Source organism: Acomys minous (genome assembly GCF_964271855.1).
Source record: "Acomys minous genome assembly, chromosome: 1".
Classification (NCBI taxonomy): Eukaryota; Metazoa; Chordata; class Mammalia; order Rodentia; family Muridae; genus Acomys; species Acomys minous.
Window position 1 is genome coordinate 142,284,090 of NC_140483.1, and position 13,907 is coordinate 142,297,996.

Genomic DNA, 13,907 nt, shown 5'->3' on the forward strand with positions numbered 1-13,907 from the left:
TGATGTCTCCCCAAGACAGATGAAGACTGCCCAGCTTGACAGGAGAAATTTCCTAAACACAGCTAGAGAAAAAAACACGCAAGACTCTAGGGCCGTTTTGAAGTTCCCTTCTTTTAGCAAAACAAAGTCTCTTTCTAGAAGCTTCCTTGATCTCAGAGTCCCCCGTTTACAGGGAAGGCATGTTGCTAAGGAGGCACTGGGGGCACTGCAAGGCCAAGTCCTGACACTAGCAGCTGTTACCACTCACAGGGGCCGTGAGCTGCACAGTGTACAGGAGGCAGCAGGGTCAAGCCAGCTGTGTGTGCAGCCCTGGGACCCTCAAAGCCCATCGAGGCTGCTCCTTCAGGAACTTTCTGGAAGGCAGAAGCCTGGCCCGTGGGGAAGGCAGCACAGGTGTTCAATGGCTAAAGCATTTTCTACCATGGTGCCATGGCTCCCAGCCTCTTGGCCCCGCCTACCTTCCTCACTGCCATCCTTCCTCCTCAGGGCAGTCTTGAGGTCCTTGCTCCTTTAGTATTCTATAAAAGTCCTATTCGCTTCAGCTCCTTATTGATTGCCCCCAAGTTCCTTGTCTTTTCCCTGTGGAGAGCCCGTGAGGCACATGTGCAGAGTGGGACCACAGGCCAGAGCAAGCTGCCACAGACAGGCTCAGTCACACCGCCCCACTAAGTCAGGGGGGAATGGCCACACACCAGTTTCTGTGCTTGTCCTTGTGGGATATGGACTGCCGAGTGTGGCTGGGACACTTGTCTGTGTCCTTTGCCAGATGGAAGGTGGGGCTGCGTCTGCTTCCCCTGGACCTCCAGGGCTAAGCCAGGGCCAGGATACAGATGGCACTATCCTGGACAGTTTTATGTCAACTTGACACAAGCTAGAGTCATCAGAAAGGAGAGAGCCTCATCTGAGAAAATGTGATGAGCTTTTCCATGGGCAGAGCAAGAACAGGTGGGGTGAGGGTCCCATTCCGTGGCAGCTTTAGTTAAAAGCCACACCCCCACCAGGCTGGCATGGCTGAGATTATTCCTTGCATTTTAGACCTGAGGCAGCTGAGACTGGAGACTCTCAGTGACCTTCTTAGGAACACACAGCTGGCAGAGGAGACCCACAGGCTCTGAATCAATACACGTAGGCTAACGGTGGCACCACCCAGCGTTGTTCTGCTGTGTTGGCTGCCACAGTTGTGCTGGTCTCTGTCTGGCCTGCTATGCCCCCACTCTAGGATGAGGAGGGTCTCAAGGTCCCTAAGAGCGCTCTCCCTCTCTTGCCTGTACTTTCTATCTAGGGCGAGGACATTTGGTGAACTCTCTAAGGCCTTTGGTACTGAGAGGCATTCTTCTTGTGGCATAGATCATGTATGCCCTCCAGGGTAGGCCCCATCCAAGGGTCTAAACCAACACTCTAAGAGCCCCCATCCATGGGTGAGTGACAGGCAAACCCCCCTCGGTGTCAGCATGGAGATTTTTCCAGAGCACAGGCAGGAGGAGAGGTGGGAGAGGAGGTGGCATGGAGCCCAGCCTGAGCCTGTGGCCTGAGGCTGAGCTGGATGGTCCAAAGCAGAGGCCAGGGCTCCTGAAACCATGTTTCTCTGGCACAGCACAAAGAGAGGCCTCAGCTATATAGGGCTTTGGATTGGAGCTGGCATACAAGGCTGTTACATGTGTTCACAGCATGTAAGAGCTGGCCTCTCTTGGGGCAAAGCTTTTTCATTCATCACTTTCTTCCAGAGTCTTTTGACTCTTTTTTTTTTTTAAATGGATAACAAGCCTTCCAAAAGTCTAGGGAAACTGGTGGGTGGGTCAGGTGCAGCTTCTCTTTAAGTGTCTTCTCCATGCAGGAGGTTGCTTTGTATACTCCAAGAATCCATTTTCTGGACTCTCTCAGGAAGGCAAGGTTTTCTGATTCTGGAGACATCTTGAGTCAGTGCTGGCCTACTCCAGCCTTCTTTTTAGGCTTTGAACAACTCAGCCATCTTGCTGCTCCTCAGAATGCTGGTGCCCAAACCCAACCCCTGTTGAGCCCCCTCCTGCAGTCACCTTTCACCCTGCCCACTGACAGACAGGAGGAGCAGGAGATCTTGAGGGCTGGGGCTCAGGCATAGTGAAAAGAGTGCCGTCTCAGTGTTAATGAGTGTTAATGTTCCCCCATGAGGCAGCGAGGTGGGGTACCCACTCTCACTGCTCGGTAGGGGCCCAATGTCAGTGGAGCAGCTGTGATGCTGGGAAGTCTGACTCCAGGATTGAGATGGGTGAACCCAGGACACTTATAGCCTAGACGGACCCTCACTTACACAACAGAAGACTTTCGCTGCCATGTTCTGGTCAAACTGGCCGAGGATGATCCGCACGTCGTTCCCCTGTGGGCAGAAGAGGATATGAAGATGAGTGATGACATTCTCAGGGCCAGGACCAGAGGACCCTTCCCATGCCCAGATTCACAGACATGGAGGGAGGTAAAGCTCCTCGGTGATGTACACACCAGAGACTGGCCATGCCATTCTGGGCTGATCCGCAGTTCACCCTCCTCAGTTTCATGGGTGACTCTGCGGCAAGACAGCACACCTCAGAGTTCTTCCTCTACCAAGGACCCTGAACTATCTTGAATCTTCTTTCTCATTTTACCTACAGGGAAACTGAGGCCAGAGGAGGGTGACAGAGCCAGGACTCAAGCCAGCCATGACCTTTCCATAAGGCCGTGGACTTTTCTATTCCCTTGATGGTGAGTCCCTTGAGATGTCCCTTGAGCTTACAGGGCTCCCTAGTTCACAGCTTTTGGGGTGTTTTGGAGTTACAGTAAAGTCTAAGTGCCATCAAGGAGCTCAAGTGGCTTCAGGTGTCTCCCTTTCTCACCTCAGCTTCACTTCACACCTCTGAAAGATGGCGGGGTATGGTGGGATGGAGGGACAGAGGTGACCCCTCCCTTGTATGAATACTGGGATGACTGAGTGAAGCACCCTTCGAAAGGTGCTCAACACAGTACCTGGCACACAACACGCACCCAGTGAATGCTAGCTACCCATGTGTTTGTAACTCCCCCAGCCCATCTTATTTCTGCCTGCAAGCTCTTGCTATGTGCTTGCTGCCATACCATGGCTGACAGATGTGTGTGGCAGGGAAAAGCAGATGGAGCTCACTCATTCACTCAGCAAACACTTACCAAGCACCTGCCTGAGGCTCTTGGCCACTTTCTGGGAACTGGGACCCAGCCTGAGCCCTGCCATGAGGAGGCCAGCTGGGTACTAGCTGGCACCTGATGCCACTCTGTGGCCTCCTGAGCCAGCTTTGCAGGAGGCACCATCTCCCTGTTGGCCTTTGTCCTCTTGAGACACCCCAGGCCCTCTGATGGTGCAGGGCAGGAAGCACGGCTTCAAAGATCAGTTTTTAGCAGCTTTTAAAATTGGAAAGTGCTGACTCGGAGGCCATCTTACTCATCATGTGTGTTAGCAAAATAGAGCGAGCCCTGTGCTAAAACTAGCCTTCACTTGCAAGTAAGGATGGAAAGAAGAGGAGAAAAAAAAACCCACACTTGCTCAGAAAAAGGACTTTAAAGGGTCATTTGCAGACGCTGGAGGAAGGCGAGCCTTTGTCCCTGCAGTCTACAGTGCTATAAAAAGTTTCAGGCTGCTTCCGTCCTACGGATGGGCTCCCAGGAGCATATCAGCCTTTTCATTATTGGTTAAAGTCTTTTTCCAACACTTGCTGCTAATAATGTCCATCTGTCCATCTGTTGGTCTATTTGTCTGTCCACCTACCTGTCATTTATTCATGCATCTTTCAGGTTTAGTGTGCATCTCCATTGCTAACCCCACTTGCATAACATGGTACAGCCAAACACCCCATTGGGCTTCAGAGCCAGATAAACTGGTTTCTGATCCCAGCTCCACGCCTGGGTGTTACTCTTCTAAGTCTGCATCTTGTCAAGTCTGACATAAACACTGACCCACCATGCCGCTCCCCACCCCCACCCCCCGGCCCCGCCTTGTCATACATGTGGTCAGGACTCATCACAACACAGCCTTCTCATCTTCAGAGTGCTCCCCTAGCTCCCTGCTGCCATCGATCTCTCCTGTTGGCCCTACTTCCTCGGTTTCAGCCCCTGGTATCCGATTCGGTCCTCAGCTGTTTGCTGCATCCTGACTGTAGCTATCCAGCCTTTGTCACCAGCATCGACTCAGCCCTGCTTTCCACAGAACACCTCTCTTGGTGTGTTCTGGCTCCCGCAGCTCAACATGTCCCAAGCTGAACCCTCATCTTTCTCTATAAGCCTGTTCCTCCTCCTGTTTCTGTCTCGGGCAGTGGTACCATAGCCTCCCACTCACTGAGCCGGAGTCTGGAGACATCTTCCGCTCCCCGCTCCCCTCCCACTCCTAGCCCCAGCTTGTTGGTTCCACCTGTCCACCAGCTCCAGAGCCAGCCTCTCCCTGCAGCCCCATGCTCAGGGCTTCGTCGTCCTCTTTCCTTAGAGAATAGCGGGACCCCTGTCTTCACGCTGCCATGTCTGATGGTCTCTACAGATGTGGGAGAGTCATAGCAATCTCCAGATCTGACTGAAGAAATGGGACATGGCTCCCCAAGATAGATCAAACACTCATCAGAGTCTCATAGTAGCTTGAGGTTCTTCACCAACTGTCTCCTGCATCACAGTTTCAAAATTTTTCTATGGAGTAGGAAAGAACTGTCTGCAGTTCTGCAGACACACCTGTTTGTCATTCATCTACCTGCCCATCTACCTAACAGTTTATCTTCTATCTACCTACCAATCTACTTATCCATTCATCCACCCACCAATTCATCTGTCCATCCATCCGTCTGTCCATCTGTCTGTCCATCCGAGCTTCCTCTCTCATTCTGTTCCCTCTTCTTTTGTACAAACTACACATCCCAAGTGTCCTTCTCTTTCCCTTTACTCTCTTGACTTACTGCTGCTCACCCCCCATCTTACCTCTGGCTCCCTTACTTGCCATGTCATTGACTCATCAAGCTCAGTGGCCAGTGCCCTCTGAGATGAAAGCATTTACACTACCCTCCATAGTGACCAAAATCCACTTTTATTTTGCCTTCTCCTGACCCAAGGGCAGCATGATTCCCCTCTGACTCTGGGGCCAGCACAGGGCATAATGGATATGCCTACATAAAGCCTGATTCTAGGGGAGGATGCTAACACAGCACTGGACTCCATGGTGGGACCTTGGCTGCTCAGCAGCTGACAGGCATGAATGACACTGTATTGGCACCCTGCTAGTTCTGGGGCCTGGTACTGACTGGGTTCACATGTCTGTACCATGGACCAAAATGGACCAAAAGACTCACATCTTCATGGTAACCAACATGCCACCTGCTGATAGATAAACAACCAGCTCTGCCCACTCCATTTAGTCCAGTTAGTGTGTCTCTGTTGCCATGACAACTAAATTGCTAGGACCACTTGGTATGGACTCTCAAGCTGTCAGATAGAGGCGGGCCTGAGGAATCATGGATCCAGAAAGCCACTCCCTAAAGAGGCCAATGGCTCCCCAACCCTGGTGGTGCAGCACTCTCTCTGGTGCTCAGGACCGTCAGAGGGCCCCGAAGAAAGACTGTTGGGAACCAGGAAGTCTCTGAGACAGAAAGCTATTCCTGTCTATGATGCTTCTAGCGAGTGGAAGGGGCCTGTTCTAAGTGGGAGGGCAGAAAGGAGCCTGGACCAAGAAGGTGAGAGGAAATCTGGTCCTTAGGGAATGCTGACTTGAGAGCAGGTGAAGTGTTGGGTCACTTCCCAGATGGTAAACAGGCATCTGGGATTAAGGTGGATTACAAAGGGATGAATGAAGGGTTGTGTTTCCTCAGCCTGGAGTGACACTTGTTTGTGGGTCCTAGGGCTGGGAAGAAAGAAGTTCTAGGGAGGATGGGTAGTCCTTTACACACACACACACACATACACACAAACACACACACACACACACACACACACGCATGTACGCACATACAAGATCCAGAATTACATTTGTTACTGCCCAGAACATGAAGCTCTTCCATAAAGCGAAGGATAAAGTCCATGTAGGCAATGGCCCTATCCCTGGCCAATGCCCCACCCTGCCGTGGCTGATCTAAGGGCCTAGGGCCAGTTTATGAGGTACTGAGAACAAGCAGAGGATCACATAGTCAAAGCCAGCCGGTGCCACGTAGACAGCCTGCTGCTCATCTGTGTACAGAGCTTGCCTAGCATGCTTGAAGCCTTAGGTTCAAACCCCTGTACTGAAAATTAAATAAGTAGGTGCAAGGCAAATGGAGGAAGAGCCAAGTGTGCCCCTGCAGACATAAATGACAGAAGAGAGTTGTCATCTCCAGGGAAGAAGACCACGGCTGAGGGTATGGACTGGAAAATTCCATCCTTTCATGGGGCCTCCTGGAGTGAAGGTGGGTGAGTCAGGACAGATGACAATTCCCATAATGGTTCCCTATGACGCTTACACAGAGTCCTGCATTCACACCGACGAGGCCTCTGCCCCAGGGAGGGCATTCTGAATGAGGCAGTCAAGGGGGGGGGGGATGGGGTGGGGTGGGGGGTGAAAGTGAGGAGGGCTGCCCAGTCCACTCAGACTCTCACACCCAGAACCCTGTCTCAGACTCCTAACTCCCAGAACCCTCATAAACACACAGGACACACTCTCACCCTGGGTGGATATTTTTTTCCCTCCTTTCCTGCCCCTTTTTCATCTGTTGTCCAGACTTCTCTTGTCTCTAGGATCTTTGAGGGACCTAAATTCGCACACTCCATTGAATGAGTTTAACTCCAGTTTGCGAGGGTCCTAACAAATACATCTAACACATGGAAACACACACACACACACACAAAAAAAAACCCAGGCTCCATCTGGCTGGCAAACGGCATCTCAGCTCTTCCCTGAGAGACACCATTGTCAAAGGATTCAACAGTGGATGTTGGGGTCACTCTGGACCCCAAGATGCAATGAGCATGGATACCAACAGTTCCACTTTTTGTTCCATCTCTGAAAAGTGCCTACGGTTGAAGGCGGGGGGAGACCACACTACATGCACAGGCAGACAGCATGCCCTTGGATAGACACCACATCTATGGGGTGTCTGCTGGCGTTCTGGGCTAGCCCCTTACTGCCTCATTCCACGTCTAGCTGCCTTCTGAGTATACACTGTCGTCAGCCACTTTCACACATTCCCCAGGCTCAGCTCCAAGGGACTCCAACTCTGGATGCCAAAGCACAGAGGTGGGACGAGGTGGGATGTGCTTAGATGCCAGCTAAGTGTGATCCCTCAGCCTCACAGCTGGCCACACACCCTGTCTCGAGCTCCCAGGCTGAGTAAGACAATACCACCCCAATTGGTCTGGGCTGCAGAGCTCAGCATTAAGTCTGTAGAGCTACTAATGGAGAAGTCGGGCAGATGACATATAAGGTCATGAGTGGCACACACCATCCTGAATCACGAGACAGAGGCTGGATACCAAGCACCCTGAGGTTCCAGCACAGCTTGCCAGCCTTTTTGCCGCTGGAGTGTGCGGTCCTGCAAGGAAGGTCAGGGTCACCCAGCACTGACCTCTGGGTCACCTAGAGTTTCCTGTAGGGCCCTTACCTTCAACACAGGGATGCCCAAACCTACAATTCCATGTACCACACTATGAGAGGATGAGGAGATAGAAGCAACCAGGCAATGACCTAGCACAGGTTGGAAGGGCCAGCCAAGACTGTCTTTCAGGTCCTGGCTTAGACAGAGTCCAGGATGAGTGCTCTCTTATTTAACCGAAACTTGTCTTCCTTCTCCCATCCAACATATCCCTAAAGGCACAGGAGCAGAAAACATGCCCTCACATTCTAGGAAAGGGGACAGCCCACAGCAGCCCACCGGCAATGTGTGACATTTCTTTAATTCATGAATATTTAGCTTTCCAATACTATATTGGGCTTCAGATAAAAAATACTGCTCTTTCTTCTCAATGCCTTTGAGCAAAACGAGCCTCAGGGGCCAATGCACCATGTTACTGTTGGGTTGTGCACCCCCAGGGCCCAGGCAGATCTACTTCCAGAGGTTGGCCTGGGCTTCGTGCCTGACCAGATGTGGGGTGGTTGGTTCAGGAAAAGGGGGACAGACCCCCACCAAGACCTTCCTGGCCAGTCAGGGAAAAAAGAGTAATCAGTTCTGGCTAGGGCTCTCCCATGGAGCAAAGGAGGGTGCCCCTTGAGGCTGCCTCTGTATAGCGTGGGGGCCTCCCACAGACACCCACCTCCCAGTCCCAGAGTCTGTGGTGATGTGATACCCAACAGCATGAGGCTCAAGCTTCAAGATGAGCTAAAGTAGCTGATCTGAAACCGGAGGTTACTTGCATGATCTGGGTGGGGCTTATAATCAGAAAGGCAGGCTGAGTGACAGCAAGTGGCTGTGAAGACAGGAGGAGGCCACTAATCATGGCACAGTGACAGTGCTTTCTCCTCTAAGCTCCAGGAGGAATCAGTCCTGAGGACACATCTATCTTAGCTCGCCAAGACACATGCTTGGCTTCTGGCCTCCAGGCCAGAAAGACCCATCTGTGTGGTTTGTATCCACATAGCATTGTCCCATCAGCCATAGGAAATGACTGTGCCTCCCTCTGACCCGTGAGTCTCCCCCCTGAGAAGGAGTCTATTGCCCTCTCTTCATTGGTGGGCCCTGGGAGCTCTTTGCCACTGCTGACTGGCAGGTAGCTTTTCTGGCCAACGTTGGTGCCCCTCTGTGCTGCGTGAGCCACAGGAATGCTTACCAGTGTTGGACTATTTTTGTGACTCACTCAAAAATAGGTTCCTCTTTTTAGAGTCAGAAACCTGGCTCCAGCAGGTGTACTGAGTCTTTTGACAGTGAGACCAGACAATGTCTCTACGTTTATACTTAAGAACTGCACAACCTAGTTACAAAAAGACATCTCGTAATGGCCTAAAAAGTTTACAGTTTTATACTGGACCCCATTCCTAGCTGTCCTGGGTTGTATGCGGCCTGTGGGATGCAGGTGGAGCTCCCCATAATGCATTGCTGGAACCCAGCCTTTCATAGATATTTAAAGGTGAGTGCCATGGCTTCCTGCCCAGCCTGCGTCTTGCTGACTCCTGCGTCCTTCCTCCTCATCCCGTCCCCTCCACGGGTGTAAGCCACAGAGCCACCTCCTTCCTGCTATATTGCTGAGAAGGCTCATAAAAGAGAGATTACCTTTTACTCTTTGTATATGAGCATTACCCAGAATGTTCAGAGGCTATGGAAGACTCTTCCAGCTACTGAGGAGCAGATGGGCAGAGAGCTGGGACCAGGCTGTGGTGATTACACGCCCTCCTGTAGCCTCACCCCCATGTCACAACCTCATCAGGATGCTACATGGCCTCCAGCAGGCGTTAATTTCCTTGAGCTCCATTTATTCAACTTGTAAAATAGGGACAATAACATTTCCTATAGAGGGCCAGGTAGCAAATAGTCTAGGATTCATGGGTAGTTACTCTCTGTGGCAATTACTCTGTTCTACTGCTGCAACACAAAAGCAGCCAAAAGCACTGTTCTAAATGAATGTGTTACAATAAAACTTTATTTGTAAAACAGAATGGAGGGCCAGATTTGGCCCATTGGCCATCTTTTGCTGGCTGATACTGTATAGTAACTAGGAGGATTAAAAGAATGAATAAATCTGAACACAAATCAAGTGCTGGGCAGCATCTGTCATGGGTGCTGAAGCAGAAGCATGGGCTGAGGCCAGAGGACAGGCAGTGATGATATCAGAGACAGAAAACCAGCTTACGGATGGCTCTGCTTTCCCGGCAATCATGTAGGCACAAGGCTACCCCCGCCACTGATGACCACACAGTGGTTGCACTGCGGTCCCAGAGGCCACATGGAACTCACAGCCTCTTGGTGGCTTTTTATGGTTTTTACAGGGGCTTCCATAATTATTTCAGGGTGGGACAAGCCATGGACTCATTTCTTGATTCTCATCATTTTCTTGCTCAGTTACTTGTTCTTAGGTTTCTAATACGACACCAGCCGCCAATTCTTCAATCCTGCGGTGAGTGTTCTGCCTGCGAGGGCTGTCATACAGGCCTGTTTGGTAGATGGTGGTTGCTGAGGCAGGGAGAGGAAGGAAGGAAGTGCAGGCTTGATTGATCCAAAGCCTGTACTGAGCTTCCGTTTGGGATGAGGAAGAAATATGCATTGTGGGAAGGCTACACAGCGAGGAGAGTGCACTTAAGGAACATTAAAACGCAAGTGCCAGTTATGATTGTACCTGCAAAGAAGGAGGAGTGCTGGAGAGCGTTCCTGCTCAGTGTCCCTGTCTGTTCCCTTTAGAGTCCTGCAGGGCAGCTCTGTATTTCACCTCGCTGTCATCCGGAGCAGTGACAGTGCATGAGCTTGCTCATTCCACCGTGCTGTCCCACCATCTACTGCAGGCCCGCCCAATGCCTGTTTCTTGACCTCCCTTTGGCAGGATTCTGGCTGCCCTGAGGTAAACCTCTGCCCAGCCTTTAGCACTTAACATCTGCATCTCTTTCTTGCAAATTGTTGGGAGAGAACACTGTGATGCATTCTGTACTTCAGCAAGTAAAGAGGATGAGGCAGGAGGGTCACTCCATCAACACCAGACAGGGCCACAGGGATCCTGCCACACAAAAATCACCTGCACAACAATAGAAACAAACACAAAAACTACACTCTGGGACCACTGGCACTTTCATGGTGCAGTTGACCCGTTCAGATTTCTGGTCAGAATGACCATTTGGTCTGCAGTGACATACTTGGAGCATTCTGTTTTAAAGGCTTGTTTTCTGTTTGGACACACAGACCGCACTTTCCTTGCTGCTGTCTTCCGTGCTTTGCCAGCTCTGGGTTCCATTTTGTTCAGAGGGTCCTTCAACTCAGGTTTATCTTAGGTCTCTCTATCTACGGTTTTAAATTTTATTACAAATTTAAATTTTAAATGGAGATAAAGAATGTTCCCAGGGCCCCACAGCAGCTGGGCAAGCGCTCTACCACTCAGCTCATGTCAGCCCCCTCCCATGGTCAGACATGGCCGTGAACCTCTCTCCTTTGGGTCTCTCCTCTTGTTGAGACCAAGAGTTTTGTGCCTGCTTTTTTTTTTTTTAATTCCCAATTTCTCAGGCTCCTAGGGTGCACTTTGGATTTCATATCTCCGTTATTGTTGCAGTACCTGTTCTGCATCCTGTGGGGGAAGCCGCCTGCTCTTTCCTATCTGTACGCATACATACAGCAACTGCTCAGACTTATCTCTCTTTCCCTGGTTCTGACGTCCCCATTTGCCTGTTTCTATCTTGACCTCAGCTATAAAGTGTGCTGTTGCTCCTGGCTGGCTCCCAGGAACACCTTCCGGAGGGTTCCCGACTGGTCCGTCACATGAGCATCACACAGTAATATGTATGTCCTTGTTCCACTAATCCTGGGGTTTCATGGTACAAAGAAGCTGGAAAGCAGCTTGGGTTTGAGAGCCTTGTGGGAAGTTTGGCTCTCTGTCCCACTCCACAGTCCCCGCACCTCTGCCTAGATATCTGTGCAATTTATCCTTAAAGTTTGCATATTACAACATCTATTAAAGTGTGTCTGGGTGTCCTTTCCTATACCAAAGTGGCTAGGACACAGAGACCAGCTAGCTAGCCAGTACACACAGCTTCACGTTTCTGTCCTAACCATGGATTGGGTAGTTCAACAATGGTCAGCTATTGGCAATTTTGTGTGATCCAGGTTTGTTTCCTATAGTGTGTGTGTGTTTGGGTGTGTGCATGTTTGTGTCCATACATTCATATGTGTGTATATGAGTGTTGAGGCCAGAGGTCAGTCTCAGGTGCTGTTCTTCTTAAGGGTGTCAACAAGGTGGCCAGCACTCTCTCTGAACCTGGAGCTAGCCCATTAGGCGAGGCAGCTGGCCGGTGAGCCCTAAGGATCAGCCGGTCTTTCCCTCCTCAGCACTGGGATAGAAGTACCCGCCACCATGCTGCTTATATGGGTTTCCGGGGTGGACTTCTGGCTCACAGGCTTGTATCTTACCAATCAAATCATTTTCCCAGGTCCCCTCTCCTCAGCTGTCCATGTTCTCTTACTGCAGAATGTACTAGAACCCAGGTTCTGGCTGCCCTGTGAACTGTTGCTCCTGGGGCGTCTATTTTGGTTCAGCCTCCTGGGTCCTGGTGTCCTCTTAGCCTCTTCTCCAGCCTCACACCGTCATCTTTCCTCTCATTGGATTGATCGTGCCAGCTATTTCCTCCGACTTCTGGAAGAATGTCTCAAGTGCATCCTCCACACCATTGATTTCCCCCCCCCCCCCTCTCTCTCTCTTGGTTCTGGCTCTGGGCTCTTCTGCCTTCGCTGCAAATTCCTGTCCTGTTATCTGATACGCAGTTTCTTCCTTGTCCTTGGTGGCCCTGCCTCGCTCAGCCTACACTGAAGCAGAGGCTGACTTTTCTTCCAGGCCCTTCAGAACTTCCCGCCTGTCCTCTGCTCTGAGTCTTTTCTCCGTGTTTCCTCGGTTGTCTTGGCTGTCTGGACACTCATGTGTGGCTGATTGCGCAATTAGCTTTGGTTCCAGGTGATGAAACATACTTCTGGAAGTTTGCATTTTAATGGAAGGTGGGTGCTAGAATAAGGTGATGGATAGTCTAACGTAGGGAGGGTGTTGTGCTCCTCCAAAAGATATGTTCCCCACCTCCAGGTGACCCCATGTGAGTACAGGGTCAGTAGCAGAGGATGTTTTTAAGCCAAGATTGGGCTACAATGGAAGGGATTGACTGTTAGCTCAGTATGAGGAGTCTCCCCGTGAGAGAACTGTGTGGAGAGGGGAGAGAGAGTGCCACAAGGGGTGGAGCTAGAACTTGGCAGCTACCAGGGTGAGGTGCTTCTGGGACTGTGGACTCTAGAGGCTGAGAGAAAGGCAAGCTCGGAGATGCAGAGATTCGTGGTACTACCCACACCCCCCCACCTCTGCCCGCACTCTAAGACCAGGCCAGGGAGCACACACTCCTGCTGCTAAGCCACACCATACAGTAGCACAGTGCAAGCAGTCCTAGGAAACAAACAGATGTGGATCCATAAGATGGAGGCAGTCAGGAAAAAGGGTGGTGCCTCCTGTCCCTGTCCCTGGCCTCTGGGGCTATGCAGTGCTAGGATCTTGTCTCCAAACCTTGGCAACACAGGGAGCTGGGGGCAGCTGGGCAGAGGCGCCACCAGACCCCAAGTGAAATTCCAGACCCCTCCCCCCACTTCCCCTATAGGTCTTGAAGGGTTACCCAGCCAGTTTGACCCTCATACTCCATCAGTGAAACAGACCTAAAAAACTTCCCCATTGGTCGATTTTGGGAAGCTCAAATGAAGAAAGGATGGGCTAGGGGTCAAGCCCTGGGTCAGTGGCCAGCCTTGCTTTGGTGGCCAGCCAGGAATGGAGGCTGAAAAAAACTGCATATTTTGGTTGCTGTCTTTTGACCCTGTTTGCATCTTTTTTGGTTGGACTTGGTTAATGAGCAGAGTGTCCTGTTCCGCCCTGGGTCTCGGCACCTTAGCTCTGCACATGGCAACTTTCAACTCTAAAGCCCTTAGAACTCAGCTGGGCCTTAGAGGACAGAAGCTATTTCAAGTGCCTGCTCTGGAGAGACACTCCGCATGTAGCAGGACAAAGCTGGCACCGCTCAGCCCCCTTCCCTACTAGCCCAAGTCCTCCAGGCTCCACAGAGCCCACCTAGATCCTGCAACAGCATAGTCCTTGACAACATGGAGGAAAGCTTGGGCTGCGGCCACCTGGCTTGTCCCCAGGTGTTGTTCTTTATCTGCATAGACTCCCAGGACCAAAGTGTGACCCGCAGGCTCTGTCTGCTTTGGAGGAGTCTGGGAGATGTGTGTTAAGTTTCGGTTCCTCTGACTCCCCAATGCCGGGGCTTAGATCTCCAC

General features: G+C 51.2%; 1 protein-coding gene across 1 annotated transcript in view; it reads right to left on the bottom strand.

Moving 5' to 3' along the window:
- The window catches only part of GABBR2 (gamma-aminobutyric acid type B receptor subunit 2), a gene marked incomplete at its 5' end in the record, with an annotated part of 337,733 nt that overhangs the window by 140,028 nt on the left and 183,798 nt on the right, over positions 1–13,907 (bottom strand). Inside the window, one exon of the mRNA XM_084784329.1 lies at positions 2,288–2,353. Coding sequence (XP_084640455.1) covers positions 2,288–2,353 — 66 coding nt within the window. The remainder of the gene's footprint in view (positions 1–2,287; positions 2,354–13,907) is intronic.